At 43.6% G+C, this 23,624-nt stretch overlaps 2 protein-coding genes across 37 annotated transcripts in view; one reads left to right on the top strand and one right to left on the bottom strand.

The window, feature by feature from the left end:
- Positions 1-18,653, top strand: part of TBC1D8 (TBC1 domain family member 8) — a 241,555-nt gene extending 222,902 nt beyond the window's left edge. For 28 of the 32 annotated variants that reach the window (XR_012421958.1, XR_012421956.1, XR_012421955.1 and 25 more), the window contains 8 exons: positions 40-169; positions 314-412; positions 1,009-1,077; positions 6,210-6,450; positions 6,989-7,054; positions 15,830-15,919; positions 16,346-16,443; positions 17,611-18,653. Coding sequence is in view for 25 of the 32 variants with exons in the window: in XM_065526645.2 (XP_065382717.1) it covers positions 40-169; positions 314-412; positions 1,009-1,077; positions 6,210-6,450; positions 6,989-7,054; positions 15,830-15,919; positions 16,346-16,443; positions 17,611-18,063 (1,246 nt within the window). In the remaining 7 variants the exon portion in view is untranslated. Of the gene's footprint in view, positions 1-39; positions 170-313; positions 413-1,008; positions 1,078-3,530; positions 3,688-6,209; positions 6,451-6,988; positions 7,055-15,829; positions 15,920-16,345; positions 16,444-17,610 lie in introns of those variants that run through there. The other 4 variants (XR_012421953.1, XR_012421952.1, XR_012421954.1 and 1 more) reach the window with 3 other exon arrangements.
- Positions 18,654-19,477: 824 nt separating this feature from the next.
- RPL31 (ribosomal protein L31) lies at positions 19,478-23,585 on the bottom strand. 5 transcript variants are annotated; one of them, XR_012421966.1, is made up of 5 exons: positions 23,319-23,585; positions 23,031-23,137; positions 21,593-21,743; positions 19,842-19,954; positions 19,478-19,550 (listed from the first exon to the last, which is right to left on the bottom strand). XR_012421966.1 is itself a non-coding variant. In XM_015433182.3 (5 exons), the coding sequence occupies exons 2-5, from the start codon at positions 23,135-23,137 to the stop codon at positions 19,519-19,521; spliced, it is 378 nt and encodes a 125-aa protein (XP_015288668.1). In that variant the 5' UTR covers positions 23,319-23,585; the 3' UTR covers positions 19,478-19,518. The 5 variants fall into 5 exon arrangements, 3 of the variants coding, with proteins under 3 accessions (XP_015288668.1, XP_015288667.1, XP_073867239.1); XM_015433182.3 differs by having other exon boundaries at positions 21,618-21,743; XM_015433181.4 differs by having other exon boundaries at positions 21,618-21,743; positions 23,515-23,585.
- Positions 23,586-23,624: the final 39 nt, after the last annotated feature.

The following is a 23,624-nucleotide window of genomic DNA, read 5'->3' as shown; positions in this document are numbered from 1 at the left end:
CAAGGATGGACTTGGGTGTTGACGGGGCGGTGTGTTCAGGTTTCTAGATCACATTAAGAATGAGGACAGCCCAGGGCCCCCAGTTGGCAGCCACCATGCCTTTTTCTCCGACGACCAGGAGCCCTACCCTGTGACTGACATTTCAGACCTGATCCGGGATTCCTATGAGGTAACGGGAACCCCCGTCCCATGCCCTGTTGTAGTCCCCAACCCCCTGGGAATCATGACAGGGGGGAGGTTCCTGGGCCACTTCCTGTTTCCACACTTTGGATGAGCATGGGACTGAGCCAAGTGGTCCCTTGTTCCTCTGCAGAAATTTGGAGACCAGTCTGTGGAGCAGATCGAACACCTGCGTTACAAGCACAGGATCAGGGTTCTCCAAGGCCACGAGGACACCACAAAGCAGAACGTGGTGGGTAGCAGACGCCTCACGCTGGTGCTCACGGTATTGGGGAGCCAACCTGGAAGTGTGTGTCCTTTTTGGTCACGTCATTAGAATGCCAGCTTTGAAAAATGAATTTTGTTTTTTGCATTATATTAACAATGTAGGGGTGAAGTAGTGTAGAAACAATGTGGGCTTTGGAGCCAGGTGGTGTACTCAACACTGTGAGCCTGTTTCCCCCATGTAAAATGGGGATAACAGTGCCTGCTGCGCAGTTAAATGAGGTTGGGGTCTATAGTGCCTAGCACAGGGGGCCCGCAGGGGCATTAGCTGGCGCTCAGAAGGCTCCTCCTGCTCGTGCTGTTTCTCTGCTAGCTTCCTGGCTTCCATTAGAGCTCAGTAGGTTTGTCCTTAGGCACTGATGTGTGAACTGGAAAGAAAGTGAGGATGAAACACCTGGGAAAGATACCTGGAAGTGATCTTTATGTCAGAAAAGAGCCTTTGCAGGAGGGAAGCTGGTGCATGGGCCCCTTAGGTCCCTTTCAGGAGGAAGAGTCCCCTCCTGCCCTGACTCCCGGGGGTGCAGGCCTAGACGTCATGCCATTGCTGTTTATTCTTTCCTCAAGCTTCGAGTCGTTATCCCGGAAGTCTCAATTCTTCCTGAAGACCTGGAGGAGCTCTATGACTTATTCAAGGTATGCAGCTCTGGGAGGATGAGGGGTTCCAGGCCCTGAGCTGGCCCGAGCTGTGGTGTCCAGCCTGCCCAGGGGCCAACATGCAGCTGCCTGCAGGGCTCTGCGGAACAGAGGCTGGAGCTGCCCCCCTTGAAGCTGTCTTAGCCTGCCTACTCACTTTTACCCAGAAACCTCTCTCCCCACCCTCCGCCCTGGAACGTGGGAGGAGGGAGCCGGGGTGCTCTTTGGGCAGCCCGCCAGGCCTGGCCTCGTACTGAGGCAGCTGCACTCTGCTGGGAGGGCTTCGTTGCTGTGATCTACTCTGCTCGCTGCTGCTCTGAGTGCAGGCTCTGGGTCCTAGTCTGCAGGAGATGAAACGGTGACCCTTACTGAAATCATCACCTGATACACTTTTTAATTACTTGTGACCCCACCCCACAGTACATGCGTGCATATTTTCATATTTGTGTGGCAGGTATGCATGCAAGTTCATATTCTATTATTCCTTAACATTCTTCCATGTTGCTGTGTAGTCTTAATCATTTTAAATAACTCTACGATCTGTCATATAGCTAATACTTAATATAGTTAACGAGAATTTTAATATTTGGATATTTACCTGGAATTATCCTGCAAAGAACATCTTCAGGCATGTTTGCTAGAGTTTTCTTGCTGAAAACAGTGAATGGAAATGAGGAAGAGAGGCAGGCATGGTGGTGGACTCTTGCTACCCTGGCAGAGAAGGGGAGGAAGTGCAGTGGCAGAAAGCAAGCCTGGCAGGGAAAGGAGTGCGGCTGCCCCAGCTTGTCCTGGTGGGGGCTCCGTGCCCCTTTCCTTCCTGAGCTCAGGTTCCCGGTACGACTGAAATGAGTCAGCACAGTTCAGGGCTTCGGAGGCCATGGAGCAGGCCTTTCCCTGCAGTCACTGACGGGATTGTTGGGCTGGTTGGTAGGTTCCTGCGCTCCTCATTCCTAATGAGCAGGATATGTGGTGAGAATTAGCAGGCCGCTTTCTCCTGTAAACATCATGTTTGCACGTTTTATTGTTTCCTTTGATGTGTGAAGGCAAAATATGAAGTCACAGGTTACTTAGTATCCCAACCCCCCAGCCTTATTTTGGCTTTTGTCAAGGAAGGAAAACAGGGAATATTAGGAACATAAAAGTAGGCAAACAAATTATGTGAGTTTTGGCTTGTGTTTTTTGCCTTAAAAAGACTTCTACTTATTTAGGGCTAATTGTTCTCAAGTTGAGAGAGTAGGAACCTTCACATGCCGGAATTTATGTAATTTAAAGGATGGCTTTAAATTCGCAATAAAAACAAATTTCATTAAGTACCAGCCACATCGTTCATGTTTCATAGGAAAGATTAAAGAAGGCCTTCAGAGCCAACCATGCTTGTTTCCTGTTTTTGTCCTTCCTATGAAGGATGAACAGTGTTGGTTGGTACTTGAGAAAATGTATTTTTATTGTTAGTTTAAAGCCATTCTTTAAATTACATAAATTTAGGTCTGTGATATCTCATTTTCTCTCAAATTGAGAACAGCTTCATTACTTTATCTCCGCAAGTAGGATGTGAACAGTATAAATACAGACTTGGTGCATAAGCTACTCCTGGAAGCATGGGACCTGAAACAGTGCCTTGTGTATTCCACAAACGCGTTCGTACTGCTAAGCAGTGAAATTCACCCAATGTTGCTGGGTTATTGTGCTCTAGAGAGCATTTGGTCTCTTCAGTGTTATTTTGCTTCCTTTCATGTTCTGCATAAGACTTATTTTCAAAGTTTAATTGAAAGACACAAAGCTAAATAAAATAATACCTACTCTTACCATTGATAAAAGAAAAAGCTTCTAAGCAAGAAAGGAAAGTGGCTGGGTGCAGTGGCTCACACCTGTAATCCCAGCACTTTGGGAGGCCGAGGTGGGCGGATTACTTGAGGTCAGTAGTTCGAGACCAGCTTGGCCAACATCGTGAAAACCTGTCTGTACTAAAAATACAAAAATTAGCAGGGCGTGGTAACGCGCACCTGTAATCCCAGCTACTTAGGAAGCTGAGGCGGGAGAATTGCTTGAACGTGGAAGGTGGAGGTTGCATTGAGCCAAGATTACAGCCACTGCACTCCAGCCCTGGAGACAACAGTGAAACTCTGTCTCAAAATAAATAAATAAAAAATTTGAAAAAAAAAGGAAAGGACCTATCGTGCCCCTATTGCCCTCCCTGTACAGGTAATTACAGTTAACAATTTGCATATCTTTCCAGAATTTTCCCTCTTATGTCTGTCTATACACACATGCCTACAATACATACACACACACTCACTTTTCTTTCCCACATAGAAGTGAAATTATGGTATATATAATGACCTGCAGGGTTTTTTTTTTTTTGTTTCAGTTGACCATATATCATGAACTTTGTTCTATATGAGAATCTATAGATCTTTTCTCATACTTTTTTAGTGATTGCAGTTTCCTTGTAGGGCCGAACTCTGATATATTTAATCATTCATCTCTTGAGTGACATTTGTGTTGCTTCCGGTTGTTGCTGCTTGACATTGAGCACCTGTGCATTTCCTGGACCCCAGTGCTGCTGATTCTGTAGAATGTGTTCCTTGAAGTGGAACTGTTGGCTCATGGGTGATGTATATATCCAACTTCAGTCAATACTGCTAAAGCATTTTTAATTTTTTCAAATGCCAGTTCCGGCTGGGCACAGTGGCTTATTTCTGTAATACCAGCACTGTGGGAGGCCAGTGCAGGTGGATCACTTGAGTTCCAGAGTTTGAGACCGGCCTGACCAACATGGTGAAATCCCATCTCTACTAAAAATACAAAAATCAACCAGGTGTGGTGGCATGCACCTGTAATCCCAGCTACTCGGGAGGCTGAGGCAGGAGAATTGCTTGAACCTGGGAGGCAGAGGTTGCAGTGAGCCAAGATCATGCCACTGCACTCCAGCCTGGGCAACAAGAGTGAGACTCTGTCTTAAGAAAAAAAAGAAAAATTATAGTCCCACTGATGGTGTCTAAGAGGACTCATTTCCCCACACTCCACACCCACCCAGCATTTAATATCATGGATCTTTTAAAATTTTCTAGTCCAGTGGAAAATTGCATTTCATTTTAATTTAAACTTGTTTTCTCATTAATGAGGTAGAGTGCCAGTTCATGTTTATTGGCTAGTTGTGTACTCTTTGAATCACCTGTTCATATCCTTTGCCTATTTTTATAGTGGTTTGTTTTTCTGTGGGATTCTACGTAAAGTAGTATTTGTCCTGGGCCTGTGCATTACAACCATTTCTTCTGCATTTTATGGGATGTTGATGTGACAGTCTACACGACTGTACATAGAAATTCATGGTGTGCCTTGGGTTTTAAGGAACAGAAATTTATGAGACCTTTATTTCACACTTAAAAGTTCTTGTGGTTATTTTCATGATTCTGTAATGACTGTTTAAATAACACGGCTGCAGTAAATATGACAGTAAAATGATAAATGGCATTTTGGTCTCTATTTGAGGATACGAGCTTGCAGACTATGGCATCTGACCTTGTTTTTGTCCCATCCTGTGGACAGAAGTCAAGAACCCTGCAGTTATTGGGAATTCAGACTTGTGAATTGGGATGTCCAAAGAGACGATGTAGTCATTTAGTATGGGTGGAAATGATGCATTCTGAAGAGGATCACCTGGTCCTCAGTGACAGGGGTGGTTTTGTTAGTTTTCAGTCTGTTCCCAAGACTTCGACTCACCTTAAAAAAAAAAAAAAAAAAAAAACTTTAGGCCGGGAGCGGTGGCTCAAGCCTGTAATCCCAGCACTTTGGGAGGCCGAGATGGGCAGATCACGAGGTCAGGAGATCGAGACCATCCCGGCTAACGTAGTGAAACCCCGTCTCTTTTAATACAAAAAAACTAGCCGGGCAAGGTGGCGGGCGCCTGTAGTCCCAGCTACTCGGGAGGCTGAGGCAGGAGAATGGCATCAACCCGGGAGGCGGAGCTTGCAGTGAGCTGAGATCCAGCCACTGCACTCCAGCCTGGGTGACAGAGCGAGACTCCGTCTCAGGAAAAAAAAACAAACTTTATTTAAAAAATTGTTAATGTATTCATGTGGTTCAGAATTCAGAAAGTATTAAAAATATGCAATAAAAAGTCTCATTTCCACCTTTGGGGTCCTCTCCACAGGTAGGCAGGGTTATTAGTTCCTTCTGTATCCTACAGATCTGGCTACTCCTTTTTGATTTTCAAATAATATGGTTTTGGGCCAGTTGCAGTGGCTCATGCCTGTAATCCCAGCACTTTGGGAGGCCAAGGTGAGTGGATCACCTGAGGCCAGGAGTTCGAGACCAGCCCGGCTAACACGGTGAAACCCCGTCTCTACTAAAAATACAAAAAAATTAGCTGGGTGTGGTGGCAGGCACCTGTAATCCCAGCTACTCGGGAGGCTGAATCGTTTGAACCTGGGAGGCAGAGGTTGCAGTGAGCTGAGATTGCGCCACTGCGCTCCAGCCTGGGTGACCAAGAGAGACTCCATCTCAAGAAAAAGAAAAAAAAGCGCTCTGGTTGCCCAGACTGGAGTGCAGTGGCACGATCTTGGTTCACTGCAACCTCTGCCTCCCAGGTTCAAGCGATTCTACTGTCTCAGCCTCCCGAGTAGCTGGGATTACAGGTGCACACCGCTACACCCAGCTAATTTTTTGTATTTTTAAGTAGAGACAGGGTTTCACCATGTTGCCCAGGCTGGTCACAAACTCCTGAGCTCAGGCAATCCACCCGCCTTGGCCTCCCAAAGTGCTGGGATTACAGGCGTGAGCCACTGCGCCCGGCCAAAAAAGTACAATTTTAAGTGAAAATATCAGAATAAAAACTGTGTGTCTTCTATAATGAAAACTATGTTAGCTGAACTGTACATTTAAAAAGTTAAATTGGTACATTTTACGTTATGTATAGTTTACCACAATGAGAAAAAAAAAAACCAGAAAAAAGAAAAATAAACCAACGTCAAAATTACATGTTCATGTGGGCAAGGATGTCAGGGTAACAAGGGAACACTTTTACATACCCAGTTAGAGTGATGAGATTGTAGTAATTTATTATTTGTTTGTGTTACAATGTGGCTTGTTCAAAAAGTGGTAAGAGCTCCCTTTCCCCATCTTGTCTGAAGAGAGAACACATGATGAGCTGTTACTGGGAGCAGCCCAGGCCCACGGCCTCACGCCACGACCCCAGCCGGCCCTATGCCGAGCAGTACCGCATAGACGCCCGGCAGTTTGCACACCTGTTTCAGCTAGTCTCGCCCTGGACCTGTGGGGCCCACACGGAGATCCTTGCTGAAAGGACGTTCAGGCTCTTGGATGACAACATGGACCAGCTCATCGAGTTCAAGGCGTTTGTGAGCTGCCTCGGTATGCCTCTGTGGGATTTCACAGTGAGGTGCTTTGGGGGGTGGGTCTGTGAACAGAAGACAAAGTGGATCTTCGGAGCAGGCAGATGCACACGGTGTAACACTTTTGTGACTGGCCTGACACAAACTTAGGATTTTGAAATACCACTCATCAGGCTCCTCTCAGGATCTACTTTCTGAAGGGGGATGGGAGAGGGGCCCACGCTTTCTACATACGGGGCTGTTTACCTTGCTTTCCTTGGCACCCACGATGTGGTGGTGGCTTGTTGGGAGCCCTGTTCCTAACTTTCGTCCATAAAATTAAAATGTTTTGGAAGGTATGAGGCCAGACAACATTCCCAAAGTTCCTTAGAGCTCACACAGTCAGCAGCCCTGCCTTTAACACTTTCATTGCTGCCATGGTGTGTGTCTGGGGCAGGGGAGTTGCGGGTGGCAGGTGTTGACTTTCCCGACTGTTCTCTCCACAGTGAGTTTGTGTCCTGACAAATGGACGTTCAGCATTGGCATCAACTCACTCTCTCTCTTTAAAAATTTTGCAGATATTATGTATAATGGAGAAATGAATGAGAAAATTAAACTATTATACAGGCTTCATATCCCTCCAGGTAAGAAAGTCCAAGCAGCAAAATCAGACTGTGCTCTGCTTAAACACAGTACCAGCTTTGTGCATGACTCTGAAGCTCTTCTGTTTTTGAAGTTCACTTATGCTCGAGGCAACAGGTGTTTCTCGCTTGGGGTTTCAGGCCCCAGGTTTGAAGTTCTGTGCTGCACAGCTCTAGCAGGAGCTCCCAAACTTGAGTGTGCACCAGAATCCCCTGGAAGGCCTGTTTAAACCAAGTTCCTGGGCCCCCGCGCTGGGTCTGAGGACACCTTCAGAACCGCTGGCCTGTGGAATGTGTGTGAGCGCCAGACTCTTTATTTTAGGCTACTGAATCTGAAGAACATTTCATGTTTCTAGTGCATCAGCCCATGTTTTCTACAAATTTCAGCTCTAGTAACCAGGAAAAGGAAGCCATTTCGATATCTATGAGATCAGACTTGACGTTGACAGGAACAAGACCAAAGAAACCTAAAAGGTGTTCCTTGGATCTTAAAAACTAGTAGAGATGAATCAGAAATCCCAGAGGGCTCTGACCCCGCAGTGCTGTGGTTGTGGTTGTGGTTCTGGTGTTGGATGGTGCCTGGGGAGGCTGGTGGGTGCTGAGGGGGTTTCTAGGGCCATGATATCCTGGTGGCTTTTTCAGCTATTAATGCACATACACATTCCCCTTTATCCACTGTACATATGTCCCAAGCACCCCCGCAACTCCCCGTGGATGCCGGAAACTGTGGATAGTACCAAATCCTATATACACTAGATTTTTTCAATCTGATCACCGAGATGACTAATGAGTAATAGGCAGGTAGTGTAGACCTTGTGGAGATAGTTCTCAAAGGGAGGATTCACGTCTGACCTGGGATGGAGTGGAACAGCGCAAGATTTCAAAATGTTACTCAGAGCAGCGTGCAGTTTAACACTTTGGATGAGGGGGGACTATGGTACAAACATTGAGGATGCATCTGGACATTAGTTGTGGGCTTTCTGGGTCTACTTCCTGGATGCAGCCCTTACTGAACTGGCATCTGATACCTTAGGCATGCACGCTGTCCCCAGTGAGCATTCTGTGCTGGCCACACAGTCCCTCCTTGACCTCCCCATTGACAATGTGCACTATTATGACTTGAGTGCAAATTGTTTATTTTATTATTTATTGTTTCCCTTTCTCTGTCAGCTGATCATAAATGCAAATTGTTTAGCATCACTGATGTTTTCTGCCCTTTATGCCAATATACATTGAGTTTTAATTTATCCTTATTTTTCACAAATGTTTTTCTAGTAACGTAAGAAGGCATGCGTAATTGTTGATCTTCATATCATCATCATCGTTATCTTTCTGTAATTGTCATTATCTGTATCTGGCATTCTTAAATAGAATATGATTGTTTTTATTTTACTCTTATTTTATCTTGGTTTGGAATTATTTTGGAATAATTTTAGAGTTATAGAGAAGTTGCATAGATTAGTACAGATAGCATTTCACCCTGATACATTTTAAAATTTATAATTGGCTTTTGAATTATCTAAGATTGATTTTTGATTCTTCATCTAACTTTCTTTTTTCTTTTTTTTTTTTTTGAGACGGAGTCTCACTCTGTCGCCCAGGCTGGAGTGCAGTGGTGTGATCTCAGCTCACTGCAAGCTCCACCTCCCGGGTTCATGCCATTCTCCTGCCTCAGCCTCCCGAGTAGCTGGGACTAAAAGGCGCCCACCGCTACGCTCGGCTAATTTTTTGTATTTTTTAGTAGAGACGGGGTTTCACCGTGTTAGCCAGGATGGTCCCGATCTCCTGACCTCGTGAGCCACCCGCCTCGGCCTCCCAAAGTGCTGGGATTACAGGTGTGAGCCACCACACCCAGCCTCTTCATCTAACTTTCTAATGAATTACTACTTGTTTCCAAGTAAGTTTATTTCTAAAAGACATTTTAATTACATTGATTTATTAAAAGCATTTGTACCTTCATGGTTTCAGAAAATCAATTGTTCAAACCTTTTTGAACATATCTGATTGTGATATTCATACTGTGTGACTCCGAATTTAAATCAAGTTCAATGGAAATTAAGACATGATGTATTTTAGTGTATGTTTCGTATCTGAATTTTTGATGCAGTTAAAAAAGCCTTAAGAAAACGACAAAAAAGCCTTAAGAGTGCAGACAGCCTAAAATCTCTAAGTTCTTATCATTTAAATAGACTTAATTCTAACAAATACTTACTTTCATAATGAAAAACTTTTTAAAGGTGGGACAGACATACTAGTTACGAAATGAAAGTTTACAATCACAGATCAGGAAGTATAATGAGATTACATCAAATGTGAATTTGTGTGCCTAAAGAATTCTCTTCACCTAAGTCTTACTATTTGCCTGTCGAAGAGGCAAGGGTAGAAAACGTCAGTACCTTGCTGAAACACCCGCCCGCGTAGAGCAGGCCCGGCCCTCTGCCAGGGTAACATAGGAGACGGGTGTCTCCTGTGAGCTTGGTTGTGAAGGCGTCTGCTGCAGCTCAGGAAGCAATGAAGAGCCGAGGCCCAAGGCCTCATCCATTTCCAGGAGGGCTCACTTTATGGGCTCTTGGCGATTGTAACACTATTTAGCACAGGAACTAGGAAGGAAATATTACAGATGTGATTTGGTACCATGTCAGGTAATACACAGATGAAGAGTATTCCAGAAGATGATGAAATCCAACAGTTTTCACTGCAGATCGATAAGCCCTATGGATATTGGTCATTTTGCTAAATTATACTAACTGGACTTTCAGAGGAGAACTTCCTGGGAGAACTTTATTTTCCTTGGAAAGAAACATGATAACAAACTTCTGAGAAAGTTAACATTGAAAATGGACACACAAAAATGAGACAATTTGGAGGTTCTTTTGTAAGTTTGTATACTGAGCAGGCCTATGAGTTCCTTCTGCGAACTCTGAGATTCAGGGAATATGCTCTTTTATTCACAGATAGGCTGAAAGGTTTGCCTGCTAGCATGAATCCACATTGAAGGATGTCCTTAAAATGTTGACTAATAAAATTGGAGCTGCTCCAGTCTTTGTGTTCAGCTTTCTGTGAAGGAATAGAGGTTTCCTTCTGAGGTCTTATACATAACCAAGTAATCTGCTGTCTAAAGGATGAGTTTTGTCAAGAAGTTGAGTTAAAAGGAGAAATCTTTTGAATAATTCCAATTTGCAGTTGGTTAAGGGTAATTATTGACTTTAAAAAAAGCATTTAAAACGTTGAAAACCTGAATGAACTTAATTGATAACTGAAAGAGCACATGACGTTATATTAACACATACTGAGAAAACAGGAATTCAAAGCAAAAACTGAACTTCGAGAAAAAGGAGGTCACAAATGCTTCTTTGTTGAGTCAGGGTTATAATTTGAGTTCTCAAACATAATTATAGATTAGTAGAGCAATATTGGTGTATGAATGAGGGAAAGCTTTGTTCTGAAATACTTTATATGAAAAAGTATTGATTGGATTCCAAATCTAGTCCCATTAGCCAAAAAAATTGTCAACATTACATTTGTCAGTGAAAAAGGGGTTGATACATAGAATGAACATGTGCTTGAGGTAGAATTGTGAGCACTGGAGCCGTTCAGATCCTCTATAATGACTTTTTACCAAGTAGAAAAAAAATGCCATTTGCTCTCCGCTGCTTGTTCAGTTTCTCACTGATGGTGACAGTCTGTTTTGAAGAGATCATCGTTTTGAAGACCTAATTGGGGATTGCATGTAGCTGCTTCACTATTAGTATTAGGATGAAAACTAATATTAAAGAGTCCTGAGCGTGCCAAGATTTTGGTAACATCTTATCCTTTTTGTCACTTGACCCTATCTCGCCTGTGATAAGGTGATGTACCATGGATATCTGTTAGAATGGATCTGCTTTCCAAACCTATGTAGTACAATTGGAAATATACAAGATCTTTGCACAGCATGGTCTGCGTTGCCAAGGGTATCTACAGAGTAAATGGTAGGTACTGATAAATATATACCATTGTGTGCCACATAGGGACGTTCTAGGCAAGGATAGACAGCATGTATGATGGTGGTCCCACAGGATTACAACGAGACTGAAAAATTCTTAGCAGTTAGCAGAACACCATAGCAAAACACATTACTCATGTTCTTGTGATGATGCTGGTGTAAACACCTCTATTGCCATTGTATAAAAGTCTAGCATATAAAATTACATACAACACCTAAACTGGGTAATGATAATGTTATTGGTTTATGTAATTACTATACTATTTATCATTATTTTAGCATGTATTCCTTCTACTTATTTTTTTTAAAAAAAAAAGTAAACTGTAAAACAGCCTCACGCAGGTCCTTCAGGAGCTATTCCAGAAGGCACTGTTATCACAGGAGAGGACAGCTCTGTGTGTGTTACCGCCCATGAAGACCTTCAGCTGGGACAAGATGTGGATGTGGAAGACACTGATATTGACGATCCTGACCCTGTGTAGGCCTAGGCTCATGTGCGTGTTTGTCTTGGTTTTTATTTATTTATTTTTTGAGACGGAGTCTCGCTCTGTCACTCAGGCTGGAGTGCAGTGGCCGGATCTCACCTCACTGCAAGCTCCGCCTCCCGGGTTGACGCCATTCTCCTGCCTCAGCCTCCCGAGTAGCTGGGACTAAAAGGCGCCCACAACCGCGCCCGGCTAGTTTTTCGTATTTCTTAGTAGAGACGGGGTTTCACGGTGTTAGCCAGGATGGTCTCGATCTCCTGACCTCGTGATCCGCCCGTCTCGGCCTCCCAAAGTGCTGGGATTACAGGCTTGAGCCACCGCGCCCGGCCTGTCTTGGTTTTTAACAAAAAAGTTAAAAAGATTTTTTTTTTGATAAAAAGTTTATAGAATAAGAATATAAAGAATATAAAGAAAATATTTTTCACAGCTGTGTTTTAAGGCAAGTATTATTACAAAAGAGTTAAAAAGTTTATAAAGCAAAAAGTTACAGTAAGCTAATTGATTATTGAAGATCAAGAAGAATATTTTAAAAATGAACTCAGTGCAGTGTAAGCGTTTATAAAGTCTGTGGCAGATGTGCAGTAACGTCCTAGGCCTTCATATTCACTCACTACTCACTGATGTGTCCAGAACGGGTTCCAGCCCTGCAGCCTCCATTCATAGTAAGTGGCCTATACAGGTAGACCATTTTTTTCCTTTTATACCATATTTTTATAACACCTTTTCTACATTTAGATATGTTTAGCTACACAGCTACCATTGTGTTCCAGCTGCCTACAGTGTTCAGTACAGTAACATGCTGTACAGGTTTGTAGCCTAGGAACAATAGACTTTATAGGCTAGGTGTGTAGAAGGCTACACCATGTAGGTTTGTGTAAGTCCACTTTATGATGTTTGCACAATGACAAAATCACCTAAATGATGCATTTCTCAGAACGTATTCCTCTCATTAAGTGACACATGACTATAAAATAATAGATTTCACAGAATATTTGCTGTGGAGAAAAACCTTACAAGCATTATGGAATGGGAGGTGTTTAAAATTAACATCAATAGGACCAAAGATAGAGAGCATGTAACTACTGGTTGCCTAAGAGAGAAGTTTGGCACTCAAGTTATACCCACTCTCTTGATTCTTCACTTTTTGGTCAGGCGTCTCTTATGACTATGCTAAGAAACAATACTGAAGATAACTCTGTAAGCTCTTGCTTTTAAGAATGTGCCAATATGTCAAGGTATCTGCTGGAACCCAGGAAACTGAGGGATGGTTACAGTGTTCTAAGGACCAAAATAATAATGGGAATGGCCCAAACGGCATAGGGGAAGAAGGCTCACCAGGTGAAATGGAAGCATTTTGGCTAAATGGTGAATCTAGCCAGGCTTAAGAGCCTCCCTCAGAGAAGTCATTCTAAAGACTTAGCTGGAAGAGATAATGATTTCAAAAATGGATGATGTGTTGAGGAAATTTGCAAAGGTCAGTGTCTCACAGGGCACAAAAAATGGTAGTTTACATTCCAGTTTAACAGTTAGGCAGTCCTGATATCAGCTACATCAGAAATTATCCCAGACATGTTTGATTCAATGATGGGCAGCTTGGGCTACATGAAACATCTGTTCTGGCTTTGGACTGGGATCCTGAGTTAAAATGCCATAGAAGATTTTGAAAAATATGGAAACATAGAATATAAACTTCCTTAAAAACAAACAAAAAACTTGTGAAATTAAAAGACTGCCTTAGATCCTTTTCAACAAAAGAAAACTAAGTGATAAAGATTCCTGGTATCCAAGTCATCAAGAAGCCACTAAGAAATTGGATGTATGATCCCTGCCTCCAATAGCTGTTGCATCTCAAGTGATTTTTCTTACAGTAGATCATTGAGAAACAAGTTAAGATACCTTAGTTGATTTTCCTATCAATGACTTGGCTGTATTGGAATTTCTAATTAATCCAAATGCAAGGCCTCGCTGCTATAATTTGATGGCTGTTTTCAACCACTATGGAGGGATGAGAGGAAGGCCCTATACTGCTTTTGCAAAATAGGCATGGTGGAGATGGGATTATTTTGATGATTACTGTAATGTCTCAGCTGCATCTGAAGGCTAGACTGTGTTCAAAGCCGTATGTGAACTCTTCTACTAGAGAGAAGACCCTTGTGGTGGAACTGGCTTTTCGCCTCCACAGGCATCCCATTTAGAAAGTGAGGAAGATGGCAGTGGCAATGACAATGATACAGAAAATGAAAACATACAGTATGTAATGAAGGTCCCTAAGTCCATAAAGGAGAGATCTTCCTGCTGGTGGTATCTGTTGGAGCAATGAAGTTACCTACTACCTTCACACAGAAGTCTGAGATGGGGGTTTCAGAGGACCAAATGTAAACCCTTTATCTGATTTTAACTTGTGTAGTACTTGAAGTGAGACACAATGAACACTTTAATAGAAATTGCCTCTCAATCCATTTATACTCTTGAATTACAGGTTACATATATATATATATAGGAATGTAAAAATAAGGTCATGTTTAAACAGTCCAAATCTCCCATGTGAGAAGACTGAAAGGATCGTTAAAGATTGCATGTATTCTTAGTATTTACTGTTTCCCATAACGCATAGTATCCTATCCTTCTGATCATCAAAAGATCATGGAATGAGTATTTTCAGTGAGTTCCATGTCCAGGTGATGTTCTCTGCATATGCCGTGACGGCAGAGGTTGGGAGGCTCCGCTCTGGGAGTTTTTTGGCCCCTCAGCTCCTTGTCACTGTTAATACTTGCCTCCTTTCTGGACACTTGCCCAGCCCCTGGATTAACTGCTGCCTTTCTATGGCTCCCATCACATTTTGTTGGTGACTTGTATACACATTTCTACTTTGTGGTACGCCAAGCTCTTTGGCATCCCAGCACTGGTTCCTGGGAAATCCATTTCCATCCTGACTGCCCCAGGTACCATTCAGGGTTTTCAGTTTTCCTCCTGTTGAGTTTGAGTGGATTCTTACACGTGCCACTGCACAGAATTCGTTTTGGGCAAAGTTGGGAAAAGGGTAGCTTTCTAAAGCTTTGCTGCCATCTTGTGGAAGCTTGTTGAATCACAGCTGAATTTTGCCTTTGATTTATTTTCAGTTAAATGGTTTACGAATAAGTTCCAAACCTTTTAAAATATGGGGAACCTTCCCTGTCATCCCCCTGATAATTGTTATTTTGTAGCAGCTTTATTGAGGTATATTCATGCACCATGCAAGTCACCCATTTAAAGTGTACAATTCAATGGGGTTTTTTTTTGTATATTCAGAGTTGTGCAACGATCACAATTTTAGACCATTTCATCACCCTAAAAATAAATCCATTTTCCCCAGCCCTAGGCAGCTTTCTGTAGATTTGCCTGTCCTGGACATTTCATATAAATGGAATTGCTGTATCATGTTCAACTTCTGTCACCTAGCATGATGTTTTCAAGACACATCCATGCTGTAGCATGTGTCAGTGCTTCATTCCTTTTAATGGCCAAATATTCCATTGTATGGGTATGCCACGATTTGTTTGTTCATCAATTCATTCAACATTTGGGGTTTTTTTTTTTTGGCTACTATGAACAATACTACTATGAACAATCTGTGTACAAGTTTGCATGTGAACACTTTCAGTTCTCTTGGGTGTATATGTAGAAGTGAGATTTCTGAGTCAAATGCTAACTTTAACTTTTAAAAAAACTGCCAGACTGTTCTAAAGTGGCTGAGCCAGTTTACATTCCCATCGTCAATACATGAGGGTTCCGGGAGTTTTATTTTTAACATCCTTAAAAACACTCCTAATACTAAGATGCAGATTTGAATTCACTGAAGCTTTTCTTCAACTTTTAAAAGAAATTGTGTAAGTACAGCAGTATGTGTTCATTATAGAGAAATACTACCTGAGAAGTTTAAAATCATTACCAATTATTCCACCATCCAGAGACTTAGTATTTCTAGAGTACTTTATATGTGCATGGATATATTTTAGTTTTACAAAATGGGATTTCACTATATATATTTTTTCCAAATTGGTATTACCAGTGCCCTATGAATGTGTATGTTGTTAATTACAACAGTCTTCACATACCTCTGGGAAAAGGCACACTTGGTATGGGGGACATTTTATTTTCTCTGGGTATCCAGAACAGTGCTTGGTGTGAGTTTGGGTTCATGGACCCTGCAAAAACTAGAGTCCACAGGCTGGGAGCTGCTGGCTTAGCGTTTAGTTGCCTAAAAAGCTACCTGTCAGTTTTGGTAAGGCACAAAATTTGTTTAATTTAACCTCTTTATCTTTTTTTAAGCACTCACTGAAAATGACCGAGACAGCCAGTCGCCATTGAAGAATCCTCTGTTGTCAACGTCAAGACCCCTGGTTTTCGGGAAACCCAATGGCACGTACCTCTTTTCATTGTTGCTTTCCTCTGGGCATACCACTGCAGTGGCAGGAGGCACGGAGGTTGCCCTCACCCCTCTTCTTGTAGCAGCCCTGTCTTTTCCCTTCATCCAATGAATTATCACCAAACTCACTGCCTTTAGAGGCCAGAAGCGCTCTGAGTGGGGGTGTTGCTGGGTGGCTGCCCCTTGCCCCCACCACCAAGTTACTTCCTCCTGTTTGCTGTTTCATGCGTCCTCTTAGAGCAGAAGTCTCCCAATTACCACCAACTGGCTCTCCAGGGGAATCTCTTGCTTTCCAGTTTTGTACGGAATTCGCTTAGTGGAATTCCTCACCCCCTTGCTTCCCTCTCCTACATAGTTTCCTTTTTGCTTTCACTGAACTTATTTAAATTAAACTACATGTTGTTTTCCTTTGTTTCAAGGTGATGCAGTTGATTATCAGAAACAGCTGAAGCAAATGATTAAGGATTTAGCCAAAGAAAAAGATAAAACTGAGAAAGAATTGCCCAAAATGAGCCAGGTATGGACTTTCTTCAGTGCAGAGAATTAATTTTCTTTTAATTTTTTTTGAGACAGAGTCTCGCTCTGTTGCCCAGGCTGGACTGCAGTGGCCTGATCTCTGCTCACTGCAAGCTCCGCCTCCCGGGTTCATGCCATTCTCCTGCCTCAGCCTCCTGAGTGGCTGGGACTACAGGCACCCGCCACCTCACCCAGCTAGTTTGTATTTTTTAGTAGAGACGGGGTTTAGTCATATTAGCCAGGACGGTCTCGATCTCCTAACCTCGTGATCCACCCGCCTTGGCCTCCCAAAGTGCTGGGGTTACAGGCGTGAGTCACTGCGCACGGCCATACCCAACCATTTTTCTATTCTTGGAATGATTGTGTAGCTAGATTCCACCTGAAGCACCTGTCCTCACATTACATATTCTCCATTTCAGCAGCAGTGTCTCAGATTACACTGAGAAACCAGGCATTACTGTTCCATTTCATTTTACATTTAGATACTGCATGGCCTTCCCACCATAGGACACGCCCTAACTTTATAGCTTTCAGCTGTTCCCAGCATTTTCCTATTATAAACTCTAGCTTAAAGATCCCTACAGATAAATCTGTACATTACTGTGGTTTTTTTTTTTTTTTTGAGATGAAATTTCGCTCTTGTTGCCCAGGCTGGAGTGCAATGGTGCAATCTTGGCTCACCACAACCTCGGCCTCCTGGGTTTAAGCGATTCTCCTGGCTCAGCCTCCCAAGTAGCTGGGATTACAGGCATGTGCCACCACACCCGGCTAATTTTGTATTTTTAGTAGAGATGGGGTTTCTCTGTTGGTTGGGCTGGTCTCAGACTCCCAATCTCAGGTGATCGGCCCTCCTCAGCCTCCCACAGTGCTGGGATTACAGGCATGAGCCACCGTGCCTGGCCTGCTGTGGTTTCTTGAATTGCTTTGTTAAAGGGTGTGCACATCCTCTAGGAAGGTCTACCCATTTCCAAGTGTGTGCTGAAAGTCCCAGGAACCATCACCTTGTTTTCAGAGTGGAAGGGCAGAGACTACCTTTTCTTATATTGTGTGTCTTCAAAAGTACTGTCGTTTTCTCAAAGGTCACAGGTATCATGTTAAAAAAAAAAAAAAAAAAAAGGGACACTTCCACCCTGGTTCTGCTGCTACATAAGACTTATTTCAATTTCAGAGAGAATTTATCCAGTTCTGTAAAACTCTGTACAGTATGTTCCATGAAGATCCAGAAGAAAACGATTTGTACCAAGCCATCGCGACAGTCACCACGCTGCTGCTGCAGATCGGAGAGGTGGGGCAGCGAAGCAGCAGCTCTGGAAGCTGCTCCCAGGAGTGTGGGGAGGAGCTGCAGGCCTCAGCTCCTTCTCCTGAGGACTCGGTTTTTGCAGACACTGGGAAGACACCCCAGGACTCCCAGGCATTTCCAGAGGAGGCACAAGCGGACTGGACTGTCTCCCTTGAACATATTTTAGCTTCACTTCTGACTGAACAATCATTAGTAAACTTTTTTGAAAAGCCACTGGACATGAAATCCAAACTTGAAAATGCCAAGATCAATCAGTACAATCTCAAAACTTCTGAAATGAGCCACCAATCACAGTCTGAACTTAAGCTGAGTAACTTGTAGCAAGATAGCAGCTGCTATGCACACTGGAGTCTGCCATACCAAAGCACGGACCAGACTGTTTCTTGGGGTCAGCCCTAAACCGAGATTTCAGTCTACTCTACAAATGGGGCATCTGGATAAACAACCTGACAAACTGGCCAGGGGAACCGACACAACCCTCAAGCATTTCTATGTATTCTCTGAGAATTGTCAGCGCCCTAGGGTATCCATTGGTTCACTTGGTGCCAACTTGCAATTTTTACCAGATTGGCTGAAATGGGCACTTCTACTGTGATGCTAGTGTGATTTTGCTCAGATGAACACGATGTATCATACTAACCAAGAAGCTGAGAGAGCTCCATACTTTCATTTTTCACTTGGAATGATAATGGGAGAGGTCAGGAATCAAGTTCACGTTCAAGATCTAAGGGAGTCCACTATCTGTGCAATTGTATTTGGCTTTTTTTTTGCACTGTTTCAATGCTGGTAATTGAAACCATTTTAATATATTTGGTTGTATTCACTTTATATGTCCTTCCAAAAATGTTGTGTACAAACCATGCTTTCAATGTTGGCCTCCAAGTTTTTTAATAAGAAACTTTTTGTATTTACTTGGTCCTTTTCTTTTACCTTGTAGTTAAGTGTCTTAAGCTGTAGATTGTGGCAGTGAATGAGTAAGCAGGAGACGTTGCTGCTGCCCATCCATGGTTTCTGGGTGGTGCAACACTAGGTACACTTCTCAGCCCCACCTTGGGGGTGCCCTCCATCACCAGTGGGGCTTCAGAGACCTCTTTATGGCAGCATTTAACATACAGCTTGCAAATGCTGGTGAAACAATCCCAGCAACACTGCTTTAGGACTGAACTATTAATACAAATTTTTGTTATTGATACCTTAAGGAACTTTACTTCTGAACCTTGGCTCCAGGTACAACAGGGCCATTACAAATGAGTTAAAATATGCATCTGGTTATCTCACCAAAAATCAATTATTTTAGAAGACAACTATATTCAACATAGATGTAGGCAGAAACTTAAAAGACGTACTGCCACATTAATTTCATTAAATTTAAGATGCTACAAATAGTATGTCATTTTAAAGTTGTTTCATAAAATGTTATGATGCCAATGGCAAATGGATTCTACATCCTGGTTTCTGGAAAAATGCTTATCTTTGAATTAGCAAAACATACAAGTAGAATCATTAACAATATGCCTTCAGTATCCCAACTACCCAGAACAGTGGTTCTAAAACTAGGTTGCAATTTGAAATCACCTTTAAAAACCTGCCTAGACCCTGTTCACAAATCCAACCCCAGGGGATGGGGAGAAAGCAACACAGGCAATCAATGTGGGAAAAGCTCTTCAAATGATCCCATAATTAGGATAGGATATACAAGCACATTATGCTGCAACTAAAAAGAACCAAAACAAAGTCAATTTTATAACTTTATTTGATGTATTTGATGATCAGCGATTAGTTCTCATCCACATTGACTGTCTGTAGATCTGTAAAGAAAATGACAGTCAACTTCCACACCCACATCACATTTCATATTTCAACTCTAAAAACCTTTTGTAGACGGGTCTGGGCGTGTAGCATTCTATTTTCCACAACCTTTTTACATCCCAGATATGGGCCAGTTTTGCATTCTTTAGCATCTTCCCACACCAACACACAATTTAAAAAGGGTACAATGATGTGTGTCACCCCTAGCTTAACAGATGAATTCACATTTTAACGGAGGTAAGGACATTTTTCTAATGAACTTAAATGGCTTTATAGGATGGAGAACTTACTTTTGAAAGTGGTAACAGGTACATAGGTAACCAAAGTATAGAGCTTATTTGGTGAATCTTCATCCTCATTACGTTTTCTGGACAGCCGCACACGGATTCGGTATGGGACATTCCTAATAAAAACATAATTGTGTTGCTAAAGTCAATGCCTCCTTTCACCCAAGCAGCCACTAGCTGTGTTCACATATCTCAGATCCCTGCTTCTAATGCTGTCCTTTGCTCTACTCTGACCAACCTAGAACTTACCAGTTCCCTGGAAAATGAAACATAACCCCCAGATGAACATTAAATGCTGTTACCACAGGAGGGATGCCTGTTTGAAGATATGTTAAGGTAGCCACCATTGATAGTCAACCAAATAATCCTACGCAGATATCTGGGTCCAAATGTGTTAGTCTTTTATCACCAGAAACTTGTTATGTGATTTTTGTTACATTAAATTGTGAAGGCCAGGCACGTTGGCTTAAGCCTGTAATCCCAGCACTCTGGGAGGCTGAGGTGGGTGTATCATCTGAGGTCAAGAGTTTGAGACCACTCTGGCCAACATGGTAAAACCCCCATCTCCACTAAAAATACAAAAAATAAGAGCCAGGCGTGGTGGCTGCCTGTAATCCCAGCCACTTGGGAGGCTGAGGCAGGAAAACAGCTTGAACCCAGGAGCTGAACGTTGCAGTGAGCTGAGACTACACCACTGCACTTCAGCCTGGGCAACATTAACTCCATCTCAAAACAAAAAACACTGTTAAAAACTCTGCCACAGGCGCATATTCAGTTTATCTCCACATGCAATCCCCTTGTCTTATCTCATCCTCTCTCTAGCATCACAGCTGATTCTCTTTCCTCTATCGATCTTAGGATGTGCCGGGTATTGTTCTAGGCCCCGGATTCCTATAAACTCAGGACCTCTTTTGGCTCCTGTAATCCCATTCCTCTTATCCCAAGGCAGGCATCGGAGGACACCTCTTCTGCTGCACCCTTAAATGTCCACCCACAGAAGAGCTAGGTCTCAGGTCCCTGTCTTGTTCATCTCACTTAATCCTAAGTTTTAAATACCACACAGATGCAGACAGTCCTCCCCGCACCCGTTTCCAGAATCAAGTAGTCCACACTGTCATCATTCCTCTAGCTGCCCTTCACTCCACTTCTGTTCTGGCACCTCATGACATCCTTTAAAGCACAAGCCTCCCCTGCTTTCTGGTTCCACTTTAGAGCAGGGTCCTCCAACACCAGCACTAACACCTGGGCTAGGCAACTCTTTGAGGGAGCAGCCCCATGAATTGTAGGGTGTTTAGTGTCCCTGGCCCATAGTATCCCTCAGTAGTGACAACAAAAAACACTGCCCCTGCCACAACCCCGAGGAGGACAGGTAAACTGTCCCAGGCCAAGAACCACTTCTCTCATGGTGGACTTGCCTTGCTGTCTAGAGCTACCCTACATGGTCAGCCCTCACCCCTCCCTCCTCCTCCACTGGGCTCAGTCATTTATTCCACCCTACCTGCACTCACCACCCTGCTCCCAGATCCCGCCAAGCTTCCTCTCTGTGCAATGCTCTTTCCCACCCTACCCTGCTGGCTCCTTCACTTGGGTCTCAGTTCATAAGCCATTAAATTAAGGGCTTCCCTGCAGATACTACCCAACCTAAGTCACAGTCACAGTATTTTTTTTTATACTTCCACGTGCACTAACCAAATTACTGAACTGATACGGGCTCTCGTAGGGTAAGTGAAGCTGGTGTCATTGCAAAAGTTCACCTTCAAATACAGATAACTTTAGCACCTTATTCCTTTGGCCCAGACAGCTTTGTTGAGCCTGGTATCAATGCGCACATCTGGAGTTCCCATCTCCTTCATGGCAAATTTCCGAATCTCTTTGAGTGCCCGAGGGGCACGCTTCTTGAAGCCCCTACGATTCAAACATAAAGTGAACAAATTAAAGGAGCATGAAATTAGGTACATGTAAGAAATCCTCAATGTTGTTGATAGGCTCCTGGAAACTGGCCAGTGTGCTTCAAGCTCAGTGAGGACTTACTGTAGATGGTATGTCCTCTTAAAACCAGCCTAAACCAAACCTTCAACTAGGCAGTAACAAGCTTTTTTTCCCACCAGTGTGTAATGCCCAGCAACTAGCATAATACTTAGGACAAGAAGATGTATAATCCACTTTCTGAAATCCTCAAAATATTAAATTTGATTAAATGTCATGTCTTAAGACAGGACATGTTTTTGGAACAGATCATTCAATGCTATTAACTTCATCTATGCTTAAAGAGCAGGGGCCTGAAATGTGCAGGCAGGTTTCTTCTTGAGTATGATGAGGGCAACAGTTAACTCTATGAACGCATCAAGCAAGTTCACTTCACTTAAATACTTAAACATCCAGAAGTAAAAGGTAGTAGAAATAACAGCAGTTGGCAATCCGTTGTTCTTCACACAGCTTATGTAAGCAACCTATTGGTTACAGCTGACGGTATCTAGTACTACAGAGAAAAACCAGGGAAAAGAGAAAGCATTAGGGAAAGGGGCTGCAGGTTTCTCTAAGACGGCCAAGGTGGGCCAGGTGTGGTGGCGGGCTCCTGTAATCCCAGCTACTCCAGAGGCTAAGGCACGGAGGCGGAGGTTGCAGCGAGCCGAGATCGCGCCACTGCACTCCAGGTTGGGGACGGAGCAAGACTCCGTCTTAAAAAAAAAAAAAAAAAAGGGTGACATTGGACTCAAGGTCTAAAGGCAACGAAGCATTTATTTGTGGAAAAAAAATTCAGGCATAGGGAAAAATAAAAGAGTAAAAATTCAACAAAGCAGCTACTTTGAAACAGAAGCATGCCCGGTATGATTAAGCGGGTCAGCCAATGTGGGATCATGGCAAGAACTCTTGATTTCTAACCTAAGATAGACCGATGCAGGATCTGAGAATAGATCCCTACGCATGTCTGGGTAGGGAAGGGAACAGGAGCAGGGAGCTGCTACTGTCAACATTCCAGTAAGAATGGGGACGGTCAGAAAGACCAACGCAGCTGGTCAGACGGTGAATGTATTCGGAAAGCAGAGCCCACAGGATTTGTTAAATTGCCAATGAATGAAATAGGGAAGGCCACAAGAGGAAGAGACTGCGGTGGAGATGATTCGGCGCATCTCTGAGAGTGACAACCAGACGCATGAGTTCGAGCCCCAGGGCGGCTACAGGGATACTCACACTCCATGGATGCGCTTGTGAATGTTGATGGTGTATTCTCGGGTCACCACCTCGTTGATGGCAGAACGGCCCTTTTTCTTCTCGCCACCCTTCTTTGCGGGAGCCATCTAAATGCAGGCGACAAGGAGGCTCAGAGCAGAGTTGAACAAGCTCAAGCCAAGTCCTCCCTCCCAGCCTCACGCGGTCACTCTCGGGGCGCTTCCAGGTGCTGAGAGTCTGGCCAGGCTAAGTCGGTCACCCAGTGGCCTACGCACCCGCGCCCCTCAGACACCTCCGATCTGGAAATACCTGCCGCCCCGGCTCCCCTAAGCCCGGACACTTTCCTCCTCAGGCTTCGGGAGCCCTTAAACGCAGCGTGTATTCCCATTTCCCACAACCGGAGACCCGGGCTAGCTCGGGAGAGATTTTGCGGTCCCAGTTAACACAATCCCAAAGGAGGATGGGGCCGGATTCCAGAAGCCCAGACTCCGCCACCCATACTCACTCTGCCGGGTCCAAGCTGGAAAGGAAGAGCGCGAAGTATTGTGGGAGAAGCAAAGCCGCAGTTGCAAGTACAACTTCCGGGTCGCCAGGCAAGGGGGTGTGGCTAGGGAA

Source organism: Macaca fascicularis, chromosome 13, assembly GCF_037993035.2.
Source record: "Macaca fascicularis isolate 582-1 chromosome 13, T2T-MFA8v1.1".
Lineage (NCBI taxonomy): Eukaryota > Metazoa > Chordata > Mammalia > Primates > Cercopithecidae > Macaca > Macaca fascicularis.
This window is presented reverse-complemented; position numbering and strand designations above follow the sequence as displayed.